This window comes from Arvicanthis niloticus, chromosome 14 (genome assembly GCF_011762505.2).
Source record: "Arvicanthis niloticus isolate mArvNil1 chromosome 14, mArvNil1.pat.X, whole genome shotgun sequence".
Classification (NCBI taxonomy): Eukaryota; Metazoa; Chordata; class Mammalia; order Rodentia; family Muridae; genus Arvicanthis; species Arvicanthis niloticus.
In genome coordinates, this window is record NC_047671.1 from 73,619,571 (window position 1) to 73,640,975 (window position 21,405).

Below are 21,405 nucleotides of genomic sequence, written 5' to 3' on the forward strand. Positions count from 1 at the left end.
ACGATGTTTGCCTGGCATTCGGCTTAGAACTTTAAAAAAAAAAGTCTTTGTGGCTGGAGATCGCTTCATAATGTTAATTCTTTCCGTCCCCAGGATCTAGTCCTGAAGATGCAACTCCATTTAAAATTCTGTGCAGTTTGAGTGAGCACCTACTGTGTGGCTGGCACACTGCTTTGTTTCTATGCTTTCCAGTTCTACTTGAAGAAGCTGTAGTAGGTCGGCAGCTGACCTTTGCTGACCTTGTGCTGTTAACCCTGACAGGTGCATTATCCCTTCCCGTCTTCTGAGAATGGCTTTTAAAGCCTTGTCCCTATTGACAGAGCTTTATTTTAGCAAAATATATGTAAAATGTAAAGCATGCCATTAGACAGTCTGTCAGTGCACCTTGGGGTGACTGGGTCCAGCCACCATGTGTGTCCACGTCACCATTCACAGCTTCTCCATCACCCCAAACCCTGTGCCCTCTCTCTGGGAACCCCCACTAAGCTCATCTGTTTTCTGTTTCTCATGATTCATTGCATATTCCATATAAACATGGTTCTACAGCATCTGACCTTTGTGTCTGGCTTAATGTTTATGCCACAGCTTTTCTTAAGGTTCACAGGAGCTGCACCGAGTGCCAGCGCAGCTCCCCATCACGGCTGGATGGCGCCCTCTGTGTATAACCATGCTTGCTTTTCTACTCTTTCCTGGACTGGTTCTTTCCGGTTTTTGCTTACATGAAGAAATCTGTACTGGTTCGCATGCCTGTCTGGATCCTCTTCAACTCCTCTAGGTACACACCTTACTGTCTACTACACACGTCTACTATACCGTATCCTTGGTGAGCTGCTGTTTTGAGCAACTTGTGTTTGTTCCCCATGGCAAGTAGAGCACTTCACAGTCCTACCCATCATGTGCCAGTTCCCTCCTCCTCTTCCTCCTGCTTTTCTTCTTGGCTTGTGTGTTGTGTGTACACCTGTAGAGGCCAGAGGCTGGCTGTCTCAGTCACTCAGTCACTCAGTCACTCAGTCACTCCCCACCTTAACTTTTGAGCAGAGTTTCTCACTGGACCTGGAGCTCACTGAAATGGCCAGCGTGGCTGTGACTTCCTACTCACTCTGCCATGCCCTGCTGTGGTGTGCTGTGTGGACTGCCAGCTCCCACTGTCCTCACGGTCCAGAGGATGAGCTCTCCGGCCACAGACCTGGGCTCTAACTGGGATTAACCAGTGCATTCTTCTCCTAGCACCACTGGTAACTGTTAGTGGCTTAAAACAACACAAATTTATTGTCTTCGATTCCAGCAGTCAGACACAAAGGTGACCTGCAGATATCAGAGCTGGTTTCCTCTGGAGGCTCTGGGAAGAACCGGTTTGATGGTCTTTTTTAGCTGCTTGACTTTTGGCCCATTTTTACCTCCAAATCCAATCAAAGCAAGTGAATGTCACATCTCATCATCCTGCTTCCCTCTTACACCCTGAAGGACTTTGATTGGAAAGGTCATCACCTCCAACTGAGGTGAGCTGAATAGCAGTGTTGACACTGCCTCCTGTGAGGAGCTGTCTGTGATGGAGCTGTCTGTGAGGAGCTGTCTGTGATGGAGCTGTCTGTCTGTGAGGAGCTGTCTGTCTGTGAGGAGCTGTCTGTCTGTGAGGAGCTGTCTGTCTGTGAGGAGCTGTCTGTCTGTGAGGAGCTGTCTGTCTGTGAGGAGCTGTCTGTCTGTGAGGAGCTGTCTGTCTGTGAGGAGCTGTCTGTCTGTGATGGAGCTGTCTGTCTGTGAGGAGCTGTCTGTGATGAAGCTGTCTGTCTGTGAGGAGCTGTCTGTCTGTGAGGAGCTGTCTGTCTGTGAGGAGCTGTCTGTGATGGAGCTGTCTGTCTGTGAGGAGCTGTCTGTCTGTGAGGAGCTGTCTGTCTGTGAGGAGCTGTCTGTGAGGAGCTGTCTGTCTGTGAGGAGCTGTCTGTCTGTGAGGAGCTGTCTGTGAGGAACTGTCTGTGGTGGAGCTGTCTGTGGTGGAGCTGTCTGTGATGAAGCTGTCTGTGATGAAGCTGTAGAGGTAGGGGACAGACATCCTAGTGGCCAGACATTACTCTGTTTATCACAAACAAGAGAGGGATGGCTTCCTTATAAAAACCATTCTTTGGGTTACTTTTCTGCTTTTTTGCAGTATTGGGGATGGCCATGTTAGGCAAGTGCTCTAGCTCTAAGCTCCAGCCCCAACCCTGATTATTTGGATTTCTGATTCTTTTCATTCCTTGAGTTCTAGAGCTGATGACTACAACTCATTCAAAAGGCATCTATACTCTTGTGTTCAACAAATCATGGGGGTTATTAATTTTCCCCCAGTACTGGGCATCAAACTCAGGGCTTTGTGTATGTTAGGCAAACACTATACCAGTAAGCCATATTCACAGCCTTTGTGACAGGGACTCCTACATAGCTCAGGCTGGCCTCAAACTTGTGAATCTCCCACCCTTCCTCCCAAATTCTGAGATTACAGGCATGCATCACCATATTCAGCTAGCTATTAAAGCGCTTGGTGTTTGAGGTCTTACTATGTTGCCCTGGATGGCATAGAACTCAAAAGAGACCCATCCACCTGCCTCTGCCTCCTGGATGCTGGGATTAAGCTGTGTGCAGCCATTCCAGTTTACCCGTTGAAATAAAACAAAACATTCAGCCCTTCAAGCCTGGCACTCAGAAAGCACTCAGTTCCACCTGTGACAGTCGCAACTTTATCAACTCCTTGGCAACATAATCCTTGCCACAAGAGTCCACGCTTTAGTCTGGGACCCATTTTTTCTTCCTACTATAAACTCAATATGTCTCCTCACACTTCACTCACCTTCCAGGGAAAGCACCTGCGGGCTCAGGTGAGGGCTCATGGCTTACTCTCCTCTTAGAGGCTGGCCTGTGATGTGTCAGGGGACAGTCTTTTTTAGCTTGCACAGTTGTAGGAAGAAGCTCAGCTCTGTTTTCCTCTGCACTTTTTCCTCACACAAAAACCTCTCACAGAACTTATCAGAATTCAAATATGAACCCGTCATGGTAACCTCAGGCTTCTATCCACAGTGCTTCCAACTACCTCACCGGCCAGCTAGGCTCGTCTGTGTCACAGAGGGATGCTGTTCCTCAGCAGGCACTGGGATACTAGAAACTATAAGACCAGTTCAAGTTATATGCTTGCTTGTTTTCTGATGCTACAATACTAGCTCCATTATACACAGTTCTCAGCTGGGGTGCCTGTCTCTCATTCTACGTCAAAACTTATTGCTAGCTTAGTCTTGTGAGCAAGGGCCCAGGTTTGCACTGTAGACTGAGAAACTAGGCTATACACTCATGGGAAGTCACCAGGAGGTCTGGGAACTGTGCACAGCATGAGCTGGCACACACCATGCCAGAGCAGTGATCAATATCGCTTAGGTGGGAGCCTGCTTCGGGCCTGAGCCAAACACTCACCCTTCTCCTGAGGCAGGGGCAACAGAAACAGCTACTACACAGAACCCTTCCTCAAAGCACATGACTAGAGATCCCACAACCCAGTAGGCTGGGCCTGCAGCCCACCTCAGTGTCTGGGTATATCCACTCTGCTGTGCTTCCTGCAGCCAGGCAAAGGTGCTACTCGGTTTCTGAAGGGCCAGCCCACCTTCTCCCATTCCTCAACCCCCACCCAGTTTCCCTCTCCTACCTCAAAAATCCAGTTTTCTTCCTACACTCCTTTCTAGTTTTGTTACTGATAACTCCCAGGAGGAAGGAAACCTCACTGGCCTTTTCCTATGCTCACCTGAGCAGGTAGAGCAAGCACTCCTACAGCCTGTGGTTCTTGCAGGTTCTTTCCACCTTTACCACCTGATCCTGATCCTGATCCTGATCCTGATCCTGATCCTGATCCTGATCCTGATCCTGATCCTGATCCTGATCCTGATCCTGATCCTGATCCTCGCTCATCACTTACTATCAGGCCTTCTGATCCTGCAGCCTCCCTGGACTGTAAATGTTACTTCAGTTCCTAGGTAGGATGTAAGGGAGGCAGCTCCATATCGTGAATTAGAAATCTCATTCGATTCATCCGCTTATCAGCTACACTACATCCTCTCACTGCCTAACCACATCCGGGAACCTTCTGATGCTGTGCTTGGATGATCAGGACTGAAATCGGCATCCTTTTAATTAGATTCATCTCTGGCTTTTGCCATTGATTTTTTGGGGGGGGGGGATGTAGCCTTTCTGTGTTTATGTTATGGTTGGAAAAAAATAACAGGAAAAGACAACAAAATGAAATAAAGACTAAAAATGGCACTAGAAACAAGCTCAAAGAAAACCAACGTGGTGAATGTGGCCCACTGAAGCGACAGGGAGCATCAGAGTGAAGACAAACACTCAGAGTAACCAGTGAACACTGGCTGGGGAACTGTAATGGAGAATCCACTTGAAGTCTGCACAAAGTATTTGCTACCTCAATTGTGCTGTTCTGGAACCATCACAATTGTTATAAAATTATGCTTCTTCCCCTGATAAGGCTCAAAAAGAAATAGGTATAAGCCTTAGAAAGCAGGCCTTTAAAAACCTACTCCTTAGTGCTGTCCCACAAGATGCACTTTCTACCCTCAGACCACCGGGATGCTGGGCTTCAGTGAGTCTTACTGGGACACTGCAGTCTTACTGGGACACTGCTCAGCAACTTTATTTTGTGAGAATTGGAGTGTTAATGAGACCATGCAGCCTTCTAGAAATTATATCAAATGAGGTGGGCCTGGCCCTCTGCTCTGGGATGGCATATTAGCTAAGAGGAGCCACCCCTAAGTACCAGGGGAGGAGGGAGCATCCGTGGACAGCAGGGGCCTCATATGGATGGATTTGAGCCATTCAATCACAGGCACGCCGACAACTACTCCAATCTACTTATCCTCTGCAGAGGCTTAATACTAAGGTTGTAAACTCTCAACCATAATTGTTATTCAATGAATGGATGAAGAAGGCTTTCCAGTAGATGTCAGCAAGCCCAGAAACGGCCAAAGTCCAGATTCTGCCCTCCTAAAGGGTCACCTATGCCACAGACAAAGCCACGTTCAGGGCATGTCTGGCAGCCTTTACTGCCCATCCCAGACAGCTAGTGAACAAGGAAAACAAATCCAACAATGCTGAAAACAAAAGAAAGCAATTATTTCTCTGGACACTGTTTTCTTTAAAACATACTTGTGCCCTATCAAAAACATAGTTGCTGGTCCAAGCCTCTCATGAGGCTTTTAGAACATGCATTCTCCAGATTCCTTTGGAATCTTCTCTGACTCCAGAGAAGTCAGGTGGAGATGTCAGGGGATGTGGTATCTGCTATGAAAGCTTAGGTTTACCCTGCTCAGCTCTGCCCTCCTCCCAGCAGTTTCTGGTCATCCCCTCCCCTTGCCCTGCCCCCAGCAGCCCTGGCAGCCCTGTGCTGGAGTGGTACCTGCCATTCCTGGTATCGTGTTGTCGCATGTTCTTGATAAAATGAATTTTCTTAAAATTCTTTGGTCTGGGAGAACCTGAGAGTGTTCGACATCTGAAAAAAAGAAAATGAACCAACAAAAAAGGTCATTTAAAAAAATACTATCAGTTGCACTGGACAACTGAGACATCGCCACACAAAGACAGGAAGCAACGAGCAGACAAGCATCATGAGTCACCCAGAGGCCGGCAGGAGAGGGGTGGGTACCAATGAAGACTTACAGCCTGGAGCAAGAAACTTTAAAACCCAACAACAGACAATTTCCTTGATAACACTGATAACATTTTATGAGTCTTTAAAAAGCTGGGTGATGAAAACTATTGTCCCCCATTACAATAACATAACCTAAATGGGTCCCAAGGACAGCAGATTTTGTTGTCATCCAAAAGAAAGATCCTGAATCAGCACAGGTAGAGGGAACTGAAGGCTGTAAACCGAAGAGATTTAGAGCTAGAGGGATAAGATGCAAATTTCATTTTGAAAACAGGTCTGAGTCATATTCCTTCTGCAGCAGGAATTTGGCCTGAAAACCCTGGACAGCTGCCCCAACTCCTGACTCCACTTGGGAAGCCACAGCTTAAAATCTGAATGAGAATCAGGACCTAGCTAGTTGCTGTTTCATTTTATTGCTTCAGAATAAATTTTAATAAGTAAACATCTATTGAACCAAAGTGACCTGAATTTAAAAAAAAAAAAAAAAAATTTCCCGAGAGCAAGCAGCATTGCCCTGTGCTTTCTACAGACCATGAGATGCAGGAAGCTTACTGTGGACAAGGACTATTGAAATAACCTGGTAAATCCTACCTTACAAACCACACAGACACCACTACCAAAGCCGAAAATCCCACCACAAAGGGGCTGGAGTTTTGTCCTTTCTTGCCCCTTCTACTGAAGTCCTTCTTGGCTGTGGCTTCTGCTATAGGATGAGGATGCTCAGAACCTCCTGCTTCCAAACACAAGGTCTGGAAAAGCACTGTGCAGGTTCCCAAAGCCACACCGAGCTCTGGGTGGGACATCATCTGAATTCAGTCTGTTCTGTCTAAAGGCTGCAGCACAGGGGGAGAGGGGTTGAGGGATGGTGCCACAGGAGATGAAGTTATAGTGGGAGGGGGTGGGGCACATGTGGGAACTGGACTGGGGAACACTGAGTGTTCTAGATCTACAGAGCAATCCCAGCCTTTACTCCTCCCCTCCACGGAAGTAGGCCAGGCCTGATCCACCCCCATCTACCCTAACCAACACTTCTGGTCCACCCCCATCTACCCTAACCAACCTTTCTGGTCCACCCCCATCTACCCTAACCAAACCCTTCTGGTCCACCCCCATCTACCCTAACCAACCCTCTGGCAGACACCAGCTTTTCTGGGAGTCCTTTCTTAGAGTACAGATTACAATGTATTTTAAAAATAAAACACAACCTAATTTGAATAAATCCCACTAAAATGACCCAACACAAGCCGAGCCGAGCCGAGCCGAGGCAGATGTGTATTTTGGTGATATTTACTAGTCAAGTTCCTCCATGGGCTGTGTGTCCAGGGCAGGAAAGGCTTATTTCTCCTCACTGTCCATTACCGTGGGGTTGGAAGCTTCAGCAGAGGCCACACTCCTCCCAGCTTCAACCATGACATTAGTATAACCTTGATTTATGACTCCTGGCCTACAGGTCACTTACAGACTCCCAACTAAGTTATCGCCAACACTTCCAATCCCTATATATGTGTGTTTCATAAACTGCCAAGTAACCCATTGGAATGAATGTACTTAACCCACAACTGCATACAGAGGCATATGCAGACTTCAAGTGCTATGAGCAGGGTGGGGGAAAGTGCCTACGTTTCTCAAAACAGCAGCTTTTATTAAAGGCTCTGAAATCATAGCTCTACATGCAAGGTTTTTGTTGTTGTTGTGCTGTTTTGTGTTTTGTTTTTTTAGAAGTCTGCCTGAAGGAATCAAGAACAGGTAGAAGCCACTTTGCATCCATGAGCTCTGTCCTACTCTATAAACTTCAGACGTCCGAGTTTTAGGGCTCAAGAGGAACACAAACCACAGAACCCCAAATTGTCCCCATGCTGATTCCAGAAATGACCGATTAGGGTCTACTGAAGGTTCCAACCTGTTGGCATTCCTTCTAAGCTCTGCCCAACAGTTTCCTAGCAATAACCAGGTAGGCCTGGCTGGCTATAAAAGAGACTGTTTGGCCCCCCTCTCTCTTTCTCTCTCTCTTTGTCCCTTTTCTAACTCCCTTCACTCTCTCACCGCTTTCTCCATCTCTCCTCTCCCCCCTCTCCCCCCATGTCCCTGCCAGCTTCTCCTCTTCTCTTTCTCTCTGTCCTTCTCTGTCCCCTCTCTTTCTTTGCCTCTACGCCCTTCTCAACTCCCCTTTCCATGTCCTCAAATAAACTCTATTCTGAACTACACCTATTCTATACTACACCTGAAATAAGGCTGGTGCCTGGGGCGAGGGGGAGGGAATGCCTCAGCATGGGCCCACTGAGGCAACCCCTCCCACCCACTGCACCATACCTCACTATATAAAACATATCCCTGGTTTTATAAAACATATAACTACCATTCTATTAGAAGCTTCTAGAAGCATGGGGTTGCTGCTTAGAATGAGATAGTTGAAGCACAAATAAACAGAGGTTCTGGGTAGGCCATAGGTTTGAGAAAGTCCTTGGCTCCTCACTGCCCCACCCCCAAACCAGAGCTTGCTTCAACCAGTCTTGAGAGGCAGCAGGCCAAGAGCTAAATGGCATCAGGGGGTGAGCTCCTGGAGCCTGTCATTGGACAAGCCCTGGATCCTCCCAACTTAGGGAGGTGGTTACAGAACCCAGGCTGTTCCTACCCCCCAACTGCCCGCCCAGTGCATACACAGAGGGACCTTCATTCCTTGGGCTGCCATGTAGGCTGGGGGTCAGCAAAAGGGCCACAGGTGGCTGAGTGGTAGCTGGGTAAGGACATGGCAGGAATAATGATTTTTAACATGAGAAGCTCCAACATCTACTGCCATGGCCCTAGCAGGCCAACCAGGCCTGCTCCAGGGACCTAGAAAAGATGTCCTCATGGCCTACCAGTGACCACCAGGCAGGTGGCAAACTCCTCAAATTCCTCCCATTATTGGAGTTCTAGGTGTGCAGGTGATGTGTGCGGCAAAGTCATTAACAGGATGTCAGCACCGGAGTCGCAAAGCTGCCCCACTGACCTAAGGTTCACTCAGCAAGCTGTCAGCTGTGCTGAACTTCTGGGGGAATCACCGTCCCTGACCTCAAACAACTACAGAGCAATAGTGACAAAAACTGCATGGTATTGGTACAGAGACAGGCAGAAAGATCAATGGAATAGAATTGAAGACCCAGAAATGAACCCACACACCTATGGTCACTTGATCTTTGGCAAAGGAGCTAAAACCATCCAGTGGAAAAAGGACAGCATTTTCAACAAATGGTGCTGGTTCAACTGGAGATCAGCATGTAGAAGGATGCAAACCAATCCATTCTTATCCCCTTGTACAAAGCTCAAGTCCAAGTGGATAAAGGACCTTCACATAAAACCGGATACACTGAAACTAATAGAAGAGAAAATGGGGAAGACCCTCGAATACCTAGGCACAGGGGAAAAGTTCCTGAACAGAACACCAATGACTTATGCTCTAAGATCAAGAATTGACAAATGGGACCTCATAAAATTGCAAAGCTTCTGTAAGGCAAAGGACACTGTCAATAGGACAAACAACCAACAGATTGGGAAATATCTTTACCAGTCCTACATCCAATAGAGGGCTAATATCCAATATATGCAAAGAACTCAAGAAATTACACTCCAGACAACCAAATAACCCTATTAAAATGGGGTTCAGAGCTAAACAAAGAATTCTCAACTGAGGAAACTCAAATGGCCGAGAAGCACCTCAAGAAACACTCAACATCCTTAGTCATCAGGGAAATGCAAATCAAAACAACCCTGAGATTCCACCTCACACCAGTCAGAATGGCCAAGATCAAAAACTCAGGTGACAGCAGATGCTGGCAAGGATGTGGAGAAAGAGGGGCACTCCTCCATTGCTGGTGGGACTGCAAGCTGGTATAACCACTCTGGAAATCAGTCTGGTGATTCCTCAGAAAATTGGACATAGCATTACCTGAGGACCCAACTATACCACTCCTGGGCATATACCCAGAAGATGCTGCAACATATAACAAGGACACATGCTCCACTATGTTCATAGCAGCCTTATTTATAATAGCCAGAAGCTGGAAAAAACCCAGATGTCCTTCAACAGAGGAATGGATACAAAAAATATGGTACATTTACACAATGGAGTACTACTCAGCTATTAAAAACAGTGAATTCGAGAAATTCTTAGGTAAATGGATGGAACTAGAAAATATCATCCTGAGTGAGGTAACCCAATCATAAAAGAACACACATGGTATTTACTCACTGATAATTGGATATTAGCCCAGAAGCTCACAATACACAAGATGCAACTCACAGACCACATGAAGCTCATGAAGAAGGGGTTCTTCTTAGAAGGAGTAACAAAATACTCATGGGAACAAATATGGAGACAAAGTGTGGGACAGAAACTGAAGGAGGGGCTGTCTGGAGACCATTCCACCTGGGTATCCATCCCTTGTGCAGTCACCAAAGGTAGACGCTGTTGTGGATGTCAGGAAGTGCATGCTGACAGGAGCCTGATATAGCTGTCTCCTTAGAGGTCTGCCAGAGTCTGACATATTCAGAAGTGGATGCTCACAGCTAACCATTGCACTGATCATGGGGTTCCCAATGGAGGAGTGAGAGAGAAGACTGAAGGAGCTGAAAGTGTTTGTGGCCCCATGAGGAGAGCAACAATACCAACCAACCAGAGCTCCCAGGGTCTAAACTACCAGCCTGGGAGCACACAGGGAGGGACCCATGGCTCCAGCTGTATATGTAGGGGAGGATGACATTGTCAGGCATAGGTGGGTGTGGAAGTCCTTGGTCCAGTGAAGGCTGGACACCCCATGTGGGGGAAACTGTGGGTGGGGAGGTGGGAGGGTAAGTGGTGGCATATCCTCATAGAAGCAGGAGGAGGGGGTTCCTGGTTGGGGGGAAATGGGGAAAGGGGATTACATCTGAAATGTAAATAAAATATCCAATAAAAAAAAGCATCCAACCAAAACACCAGGGAGTCGAAGGCCTGCTTCAGGAACACTGTTAGCAACAACTGCCAAGGAAACTGGAAAGTGAGGCCTCGTGTGACAGCGCGTCAGGCTGAGGAGGGACTCGCAAAGCTACCTGCATTGCTGTGTAAATACCCATTTAAAAGCATACACTTTGTGTGATGCAAAATTAGATTGGGATAGAAATAAATTAAAAACTAAACGACAGATTACCTCTTCCTTGTTAGCACTGATTAGAGGATACATTTAAATTATGCTGAGGTTTTAATAGGCTCCTTGGAGGCAACTGTTTTACATGCTAACTTTAAAAGCAAGCTAGGCTCAGGCACTCCCAGCCCCAGCGTTTCCAGAACGTTTCAGTGTCATCACTGGGACTTCTGTTACAGGCTGAAAACAAGTCTTCAGAGATCGGCTTATTTGGGCCCTTCCGCTTTACAGTGGGAGAGGGAGGCTTGTCTGATCCAAGTGAGTCCTGCACTCCCTTCTCAGCTCATCTCCTAGGAACAAGACATTTCTAAGTCAACAAACACCTCTGTTTGTTGCTGCTGCTTTTTTGCTTGTATGTACGTACGTACATACATACTGATTAATGGGGGCACACATGGGCCACACAGCAGCTGTGTGGAAATCCAGGGCAACCCGTAGGTCCAGGGATCAGATTCAGACATCGGGACTGAACATCTCATTGGTCTGAGAAGTTTTGGGGTTTTTAAAAAATTTTTATTTATTGATTTGCTCTTGAAGTTTATTTGGAGATTAAAGACTTCTAAAACTACCTTGGCTTAAGGTTCCTTTCAATGTTTACATTTATACATGTTCCCTCTGGATTCAGGACTAGACTCTGTAACCAAGATTTGGGAGAAGTCAGTTGAAGCAGAATTAGCTGCCCGCCTGGGTAAATTCTAAGAGGAGGCTGAAGGGGTAACAGGGTACCTAAGTCTCCTTCAGCCCCCTAACCCCCTGGCTTAGCTGGACACAACAGCTTTGTCTTGAACCCCTGGCTGCCACACAACTGCAAATACTGGCTTCTGAAAGCACCTAAAAGATACCCTCTCAGCCCACTGTCCTCCTGTCTGTCTCTGTGTGCTACAGGTGGAGAAAGGGGGGGGGAGGTGGGGGCAGGGGAGGCTCAGGTACGGATGACCTTACTGCTCTAAGGCCAAAGCCACTTCTTGCCACCTGAAAGCATTGTTTTCCCTCCTCCATGCTCAAATCACTTGGACTAAAGCCAGTTCCCTGCCTTGTACTTTAATGGAACTGATGTAATGGCCTCACAGAACATATCCTTTGGGGCTTTCGGGACCGACTTCAAAAGTAGAGACCAGCCTGTCCAACCCTGCCCTTCCTGATGATGTCAGTAACTAGATTTTCATCTGATTTTGCTCAGTCCTCTGTTTCTCAGACTGGCGAGGAACCATCTCGGGATAACACTCTACCCTCCACAGTGGTACTTCCCAGGCCCCGGGGGGTGGGGTGGGGGAGGTGAGGGGGGAAGCTATGTCTTGGGATGCAGCCAAGCAGATAGGGCACAGGTGCAGGTTTGGAAAGGGCTGATGCCAGTCTACGGAAGCTTCCAGCTTTCCACGGGCTTTCTTGTCTGCTGTCCACCTCAAAGTCCTCATGAAGCCCAACATCTGTCTCCTCCTGCTTTCAAAGGTCTGAACCACACACCTTTCCCTTGCCAGCTTGGAGCTGCAGGGAGAAGACCCAATATGCAGGGAGTAAATCCAACCCTTGTGTTTTCTCCTTCACAAGGAAAGCCTAGCCAGACCTCTGAACAGATGTGGGCCAACAGAGAAGGCAGGATTAGGGGAGGGAAACCTGCCAGCCTCAGGCAATCGCTGTCATTCCAAAAATGTGCCTGGCCAGCACTTTTCTAATCCAGTAGGGAAAATGGAATGGAATGTTTTCAAACCCAAGGGAACCTTTGCAATGATCTTCACCAGGTTGCCCCAGCAACTAGCTAGGGAATGACGTCATGGTCACCTCCTAAGGAGATCTGGTTGCTTCCCTGCTGAGAGTGAGGCTGTGTATAATACCAGGGTTAATATGGGCCCTACTTCCATAAACAGCCACTTTGAAAATGCAAAGGGTGGCTGGGGTTGAGACAGGGCAAGATGCTTAGCTTGACCAGAGGTTTAGCTTGACGACAGTGCCTTCCAGGTATCAGCCACAAAGGCAACCACAAGAAAACAGCCACCAAATCTGCAGGCGCTGGCCTGCTCCAGTGTATTAGTGAGGTGTGTCCTAGGTTTCACATGTCTTCAGGGTTGGGGTTCCACACTGAGAATTCTTTGTCCTTGGGAATCAAATGTTTATTTTAAAAATTTAATTAGGAAGATCAAAAATTTAAAAATTCATCTGTGTACTAACAGTTCTTATAACACACACAACATACATGAAGCGTGGAAAACTTACCTCCGGAGAGGGGCGTTCTCCTCAATATCTTCCAGGGTCTCCAAAGATGATCTCTGGGAGATGAGGCGACGTCTACAGAGACCAAAAACCAAAGTTGATAGTGTGCCATAAAACTGATCAAACAACTGTGTAAATCTAACTATCAGAAAACAAAACAAAAAACCAACAGTATAATCCCCACCAATACCCTAAACATCTGCCTTTATCCCTTCAGGGAAGTTTCTCCTCACCCCTCTCCAAGGAAACTTCTCTTTGCCTCAGACAGAGATCACTACAGAAAGTCACAACCAATCAGAATGCAGAGCTGTGAAGCCCAGTCCCAATAGATACACAAAACACCCCACACACTAAGGATCAGGGAAAATGGTGGGAGAGGGGACAGAAAGATTGTAAGAGCCAGATTATCAGGGAGTTTGCTGTGAGACTGTGTCTCCTAGGAATGTCAGAAGCTACTCCCATAAAGTCTCACCACCATGACTGCCTGAACATGCGCAGAACAAACACACCAATTGATGTGGGGGGCAGGGTGGGAGGTCTCAGCCCTACCTACACGAAGAACTAAAGAACACAGAAGGGTGGGAGAAACACCTTCCCCAGAGAGGAGCACTGCTATCCAATACCAAGTAGCCAACCCTGAAAACAAGCACACTATATAGAACAAGCAGGCCCTATTCATGTATATATGTATAAACATACACAAATATGTATGAAACAATTAATGGCAAAAGGGACCATGACTTAGAAGGCAAACATGGAGGGCTCCATGGGAGGACTTTGAGGAAAGGATGTGGAGAGGGAAATGGAGCCATTAGACAGGACCTCAGATAATATACAAAATGTGAAAAGGAAGAAAGGGGGCGGGTAAGATGGCTTGGCAGCTCTATGACTTCCGCTCCATGGGAGAACGTCCTCTAACGGCCATGTGTCCTCAGCTACATGTCCCTGGTGGCACTTATGCACCTGCCGTACCCCCCACCCCCCCCCACATAATAATAATAAATAAAATGAAAGCAAAACACAATAAATTTAGACAACAGCTGCCTTCAGTGACGCCAGGCCCATCTTGCTTGCCTGCGTCTTGACCACAACCCTCAAGGACAGGGTGAATGCACAAGTAGATGACCTGTTCCGAGCTTCAGTTGCCTCCACATGACAAAAATGACAAGATGCTGCCTATGACAAACAGGACCACTGGGATATTGAGAGGTTTCCTGAGCATTAGTGATACTGTTAAGAATTCAAATAGTCATCATTGATCCTAGGAACTAAAGGATATTCAATATTGAAAGCATATTTTATCATTTGTGTACCTGTGTTTGTCCTTGTGTGTACATGGGTGCATGCATGTGGAGACTGAAGGAGAGCCTCGGGTGCTATTCCTCAGGAGAATGACACACTTTTTTTTTCAGGCAAAGGTATCTTACTAGAACCAAGAGGTTCGTGGATTCAGCAATGCTGGCTGGCCAGTGGCTCTGGGGAGCTTCCTGTCTCCACATCCTGAGCACCTGGGTCACAGGGACAGGTCAGCCTGCCCAGATTTGCCATGGATGCTGGGTATCGAACTCAGGTCCTCTTGTTTGCATGGCAAGCACTTTATCGTCTGAGCTCTCTCCTCCTGACCTCAAATCTTATCATTAAAAGCCTCAAGATTACTAGAATACTATTTAAAAAGTTAGTTCCGGGAAGCCCATGACACTTCCAGAGGACTGGGAACAAATGATTCTCTGAGGACAATCCTCAGAGGTCAGAGACAATGAATATTTAACGTGATCATGCAAAACAATAACCTTTCTGGGTTGTTGAAGAGCTGCATACCACCTGCCCAAGCCCTCAATCTAGTTTCTTTTGTCAGGCTGAAATAAGAAGCAGTCCTAGTTAACTCAAAATATCTGCTAAGATGCAGCCGGGAAGAGTTGGTGGTAACTTTAAATAAATCTATCTAAACGAAGACCACTTCACAGCCAGGGACTTGAGGGAGAAGGAAGGGAGGATTTGGTTACTTAGAAATAATGGATAATCAATTTTGTCCATGGTCTCTTCTTTTCCTGAGTGGGAAGATATTCAATCATTTATATACCCAAGTCTCTCCACACATGTACGTGGATGTATGCATGGACAACCCTGGGTGCTGTTCCTCAGGAGAACTACATACTTTTTCCCCCCAGGCAAAGGTGTCTTACTAGGACAAGGATTCTTGGCCTCTGGGCACATGGCCTAACATGCTTGCTAATGGAATATACAAAGACACCTTCCCCCACATTGTATAACCAGTTTTTTTTTTTTTCTATAAACTGTTTTGGTTTAAGTTGTCTCAGACCCTCACTTGCCAATTGCATTAACTAATTTCCTAAGATGACCCTCATTGTCTTGGTGACATAGAGGACCCACAGCTTCATTGTGTGGCTAAGTAACAATGATCTTCTCTATCCACAGAATATGGGCAAGTCATCAACAGTCAGCCAGAGCTGTCAGAAATACAGTCGTGTTACTTGGGAACCCAAGGTACAGAAATTATTTTAGAGGTAGCCAACTCATTGGTGGAACATATAAACACTGACGGCAGGAGCTCAGCTTGCGGCAGCCTCCGTGACAGCATCCTGCAGCAATGGCTCTGAGCATGCGTACCATCCGTTAAGATAGAGCATCAAGACCCCAGTCAGTCTTAAAAGAAAGGCTGGTAAATGCACCTTGGTCTGGAGGAACTCCAAGTCTGGCTGGTCCAGAATGCCAGGCTGGGATTATGACAGCACACCTCAGCCCACTGCATCTCAGAAATAAATGCTCCCATCTCCATCCCCAAGGCTCATAATTGCACAAAGAGGCACGCCTAGGCTTTAGAGTCTTAGAAAACTCCTTAATTCTTGAGCCTCAGTTTTCTCATCTTTAAAACTGGAGACGTTGGGCTGGAAGACGGCTCAGCAGCTGGAGTGCATACTGCTGAGCCGTCTTCCAGCTGAAGTTTGGTTTCCTGAGTTTGGTTTCCAGCTCTTACATGAGACTAGGGGATATCTGAAGTCGCTAGCCTCTGTAAATACATCCTCACACATACACATAATTGAAAATAATAAAAAAAAATATTTTAAGACGGAAATGAAATAAAGAGGCTGCCTATTTAAGCTCTGGCTCCTCCTCCAGTCCCCACTAGCAGCGTCACTCCAAAAGGTGTTGTGCCTTAGCCCATCTGAAATATGTGCTCCTTCCACACCAAAACCCACCTGTGTTTAACTAAATCCATGCTTGTCTTCAACAGGTTCCCTGAAAAGCAGAGACACTTCTGATACTCTCGCCACCTATAAAACTGGTGCCACTCCAAGCTTTTAAGCTAGAAATAAAATATTCATAGTGGTGCACACCTAAACAGCTGCTAGATACAGCACAGCCATAAGCAGATGTAAGCCACAAATACCAGAAGTCTCACCCAGTCCTTCTGAGCTCTGAGCCCCGCTTTGTAGAACAGCATTTTGGGGTGAACGCTGAAGAGTGCTTTGCTGAATGTGATGCGACCACTGTGCCCCTTGAGGACCGCTCTTCCTCCTGAAGTCACCCTTAGCAGGTCCCTGCAAGCTCTGTGGCCACTACTCAGGAGCAGACACACCCCTGGCCACAGCCAGGCTCATCCCCTGAAGATACTGGTGTCTGCCCGACGGCTTAACCAATATGACTGTTGGCCTGGCCTGTGCTTGAGTCTTGTTCTTTAGAGGCTTGACCTTCAAACAGGAGTCTACAGAACCACTGGGGAATTCCACTGAAATCCCCCAAACTCCTTCATCTTTTGAGAACACTGTTCATAGGGGCAGAGGAAGAATGCTCAAATGCCACCTGAACTCAGGAGCTGCTCCACTCCCCAGGCTCCTCCACTACTGTCTAGGTGATGGTCCTACAAAGCCCAGCAGGTCCCCAAAAGTACAGATCCCAGTGGGCACTTCTGTAGAAAAGCTACATCTAGTTCAATTCTCCCACTTAGGAAAAAAAAAAAAAAAAAACCCACCAACATGCTTGGAGTTAGAATACATTGTGTATACTGTTATAAGAACTTGCCTTTTTTTTTTTTTTTTTTTTTTTTTTTTTTAGATCAGCACACTGGGTATTTTTTCCTTGTGAGCTGAACGAGTGTAGTCACACATGCATATTGTTGTGGGCTAAATATTTTCTGCTCCCCACCCCTACGGCTCATATGAAAGTCTAACACTCAATGTGATGGTATTAGGGAGTGAGTGTCTGGGAGGCAACTAGGTCACCAGGGAAGAACCCTCAGGAATGAACTGATGCCTTTATAAAGAAGCCCCAAGAAAACACGCTTTTTCTGCCACATGAAGACACATGGAAAAGTCAGCTGCCTGTAACCTGGAACAACCCAGTCTAAATCCCAAGTTAACAGACTGGATTACAGGCTTCCAGCCTCCTGTGTGAGAAAACAAATTTCATTCATTTACAAGCCATCTAGCCTCTGGTAGTTTGTTATAGCAGTATAACTAAAACAGACAGACACACATACAGAGAGACAGAGACAGACAAAAACAGACGAGCAGGCAGACACTATTAAGGCTTCAGTTCTTTAAAGGGGAAAGAAAAATCTCAAACTTGAATGTTTACCTGTTCCTTTAAATCAGTGGGCATGGTTCCCTCATTTATGGATACTTTTTGAGAGAGAGATACACAGCCTAGAAACAACCACTACCAGCCTCTATAAGGAATGGTAACATGGCACCTTGACAAACCAGAACGAAGTCTCATGCTTCCTAAGACGAGGAGCTATTTGCTGACAAGAGAGTTGTTTCATGAGCTAGTCGCATTGTTCATCCCCACCCCTTAGCATGGTAGAACCTTCCAAGAAATGTAGTAACACCTTTTCCCTCTCCCTCTATCCTCAAGAAGCCTGTGTGGATGAGGTAGCTGGGGCAGCGGCCAACTTAACCAGCTGCATTCACCCTGCACTGTCCCTAGGCTAAGCACTGGACCATCCCTGTATCATAGGACAGTTGGCCAGCAAAGATCTTTGCATATTTTAATGGCTGAAAGATCAAAATAGCATGCTACTTTATCAACCGCAGATATTCCGTAATAGAGCAGCAAAGTGCAAGCAGAAGCATTATATGCTGAAGTCACCAAACCAAAATGTTTATGACTAGCACACTGAGCATGCACCTACGGGTCCTCTTCTTGTCTAACAATTACAGCAAGGACTAACCATGCCAGCCACATTGACCCCAGTGTGGTTCACACTTAATGTCCAGCTGCTAGCCAGCTTCCTGAAAGCCTTGCTCACCGCACACTGAATACCAGACTCTGAGCAGGAAAGGTATACTGTCATATACCCATGACAATATATCTATATATCTGAATACACCTACAGGAAGCAAATTACTCTACTCCTGATTACACATTCACAGCTCCTCTACAGGGAAGTCAGTGTATACCCCAAGCACCTAGAGATGGATGGAGTGGCCACATTCTAATAAATTCATTTGCATACATTGAGGGTTTAAGAGGAAGTAGTTGCGGGTAAGAGAAGAGAACTACACAGTAGACAACAAGGCCAGAGTACAGACCTGGAAGAGGAGGACCCAGGGCCAGGATCCCTAAAGCATCTTAAGCACGAGAGCCATTGCCCCCATATCTGGGGCAGGAACAGTTGCCATCCATCCAAAGTAACTGTCCAGGCGCAAGTGGGCTCCATGGTCTGACCAATCTGAAAGGCTTCCCAGTGACTGCTGTCTCCATCCTAGTCAACAGTGACTCTGAGAAAGTAAGGGGAAGACAGAAGCCATATGTGGCCAGGGTAGCTTAGAGGCTTTCTTGGAAAGACAAGGTAGTGGACACTGCTCAAGGAGTGAAAATCCAGGGCTCAAGACTGAGGCCAGGCTGAGATGTACTAGAAGTTGACCCCCAGGTCTTGGCTGTGTCTGTGTAAAAGGAAGCTGCCTTAAGCCAATGCACGTGAGCCTGTCTCTACACTGGAATGCGCCCTGAAAAATCTGCCACTTGGGCCTGCCTCCAGAGAGTCTACTTGTCTGGGCTTGGCTAAAAGGATTTTTTTAAACCATCAGGGGATTCTAATGAGCAGAACAGTTGATCCCACCAAAGAAGGTCACCTCCAACATCCTACTCTGGTCAAGGGTGAATGACACTCCAGTTAATTCCCTTACTCTCCTGTATCAGTGCACTTGGACTGGAAGTGATTGTAACCAGTCCCTGAACAGTGATCTGTCTCATTCATCCTTGCATGGAGACCTTACAAAGGTCAATGAGCAAAGGAAAGCAGACCATTTAGCCTGGAGAACAGAGGCTAAAAAGAATCTGGTGAGTTTCTAGCACAAGTGGGAATGAAGTATACATGCATGTCACACACACACACACACACACACACACACACACACACACACACACACCACACACGATCAGAGGAAGAACAAGAACTGAAGTCTGTTTTCTCTGGAAACAAAACACCAGCTTGGTGGACAGATCAGGACATGGGGAACAGCTGGGTCAGACACCTCCTGCCTTGAGGTCCTGGCTTCCTGCTTGGAACCCACTTATACAACATTCCTGGTTATGAGTTTGCACTATTGGAGGGCGTAGTCATCTCTTCACAGGTGTAAGAAGTGAGGCCAGAGACTTTAGTTAATTACATAAACAGGTGACAAGCCAAGGGCATGATGATTACATCTGTTCAGATGGTTGTTATAATGAAAAATAAATAACATGAATTTTTAGTGTGTGATCAAGACTATTCCAAGCATATAATTTATCTGTCTTAGAGCTCTGTCATGTATCCATTAAGAAATCTTCCTCTCCCCACCTCCCCACAAGACTAAACAAGACTAGACAGAGGCCTTCTGCCTTAATGTTCTATTACTCTGGTAAGATACCACAACCAAGGCAACTTACCGAAGAGTTACTTTATTTGGGGCTTACAGTTTCAGAAGGCGAGTCCATGACTGAGATGGCAGAGAGCATGACAGCAGGAGGCAGGCATGGACCTGAGCAGGAGCTGAGAGCTCGCATATTGACTGACAAGGACCAGGCAAAGAGCTCACTGTGAATGGTTTGGGCTTTTGAGAACATCAAAGCTGACCCCCAGAAACACACTTCCTCCAACAAAGCCAACCTCCTAGTTCTTCCCAAACAGTTCCACAACTGGGAACCAAGCATTCAAGAATATGCACCCATGGGTGCTGTTCTTATTCCAACCACCACAGCTACCTAGGGAAGGGCTGTGCCATCCTCTCCTGGGTATTCCTGGGAAGAGACCAGACTCAGCAAGCAGTAGGCACTCAATCAGGCCTGGCTGGCTCCAGAACTTTATTAGGCAGAGGGGTATTCCCAAATGTCTCCTCTCAGAATGCCACTGACCTTCTCCTCTCTGGATAATCAGTGAGCATTGTTGGATGTCTGAGCCTGCATCCTGTTTCACAAGGCCCAGAACCCACTCTTGGAAAGTCTTCCACTGCCGAATGAGGAAAGGTGGGACTGGATAAAGCAAAATCCCACCTTTACCTGACAAACTAGGGAAGCTTGCAAGTCCAGGCTCCTTAACAGAATCAAAGACTTTAAAAGCTCAATCAAAAAGGCTTGAGGTTTGCAAACCTAGAAGCCAGAGCAGGACTTTGGGCAGCCGAGAAGTCCCTTTGTAAGATGTGGGACGATCGGTGGGTCTGGGAGCAGGAGATGGCGGTCTCCACAGACAAACTATGAAAACAGAATATATAGCCAGAAAGTAGAATGTGGATCTAAATACCCTGAAGCTCCTCCATCTGTTAGATTTGTAACAAAAAATTAGTATGAATGGGATCAATAATTCCAGTGGAATGGTGGATGCACGGAGCATACCAGTATTAGCAAGATGGCAGAATTCCTATAGCATTAAAGTTGTACTTCAAGAGCTAAGACGTCTTATGATGTCCAAAGAAAATATGAAGCTTCCACAGCCACTGGAAGGACAGACGTACAACAACTAATTCTAGTGGATCTCAAACTTGTCTTAAATCAAATCAACAACCTTCTACTCATGTTATTGTCTTGATTAAATATCACCATGCAAAATACCCACACATTAAGTAAAAGAATTGCAGCTGGTAAACATGACCTGGACAGGTGTAAGAATATATTTAATATATGTACACCTATTGTGTTTTCAGGTAGCAAGAGAAGTGCAGCACAATTTTTTTTTGTTTGTTTTCTTAAAGCACTGTCGTTTAAACATGAACCTGAAGTACTCAAAGTGGAATTCAGGTTTTCAAGACAGAAGCATGTTTAAAAAGTGTCAAATGGCCATGGAAACGTTTGTTTTTTCTGAAAAGTAAAGTCTCAAGAAGGAAGAACAGAAATGGCATGCTTTATCCATCATATGTAGCTGAT

The 21,405-nt window shown here is 46.4% G+C and overlaps 1 protein-coding gene and 1 pseudogene across 2 annotated transcripts in view; one reads left to right on the forward strand and one right to left on the reverse strand.

Annotated features, from left to right (window-relative positions):
• Positions 1-21,405, reverse strand: part of Cables1 (Cdk5 and Abl enzyme substrate 1) — a 103,839-nt gene that overhangs the window by 46,492 nt on the left and 35,942 nt on the right. For both annotated transcript variants that reach the window (XM_034518651.2, XM_034518650.2), the window contains exons 2-3: positions 13,048-13,119; positions 5,426-5,518 (exon numbers count right to left, since the gene is read on the reverse strand). In XM_034518651.2, coding sequence (XP_034374542.1) covers positions 5,426-5,518; positions 13,048-13,119 — 165 coding nt within the window. The remainder of the gene's footprint in view (positions 1-5,425; positions 5,519-13,047; positions 13,120-21,405) is intronic.
• On the forward strand, positions 13,914-21,116 carry LOC117720050 (ubiquitin-conjugating enzyme E2 variant 2-like; annotated as a pseudogene).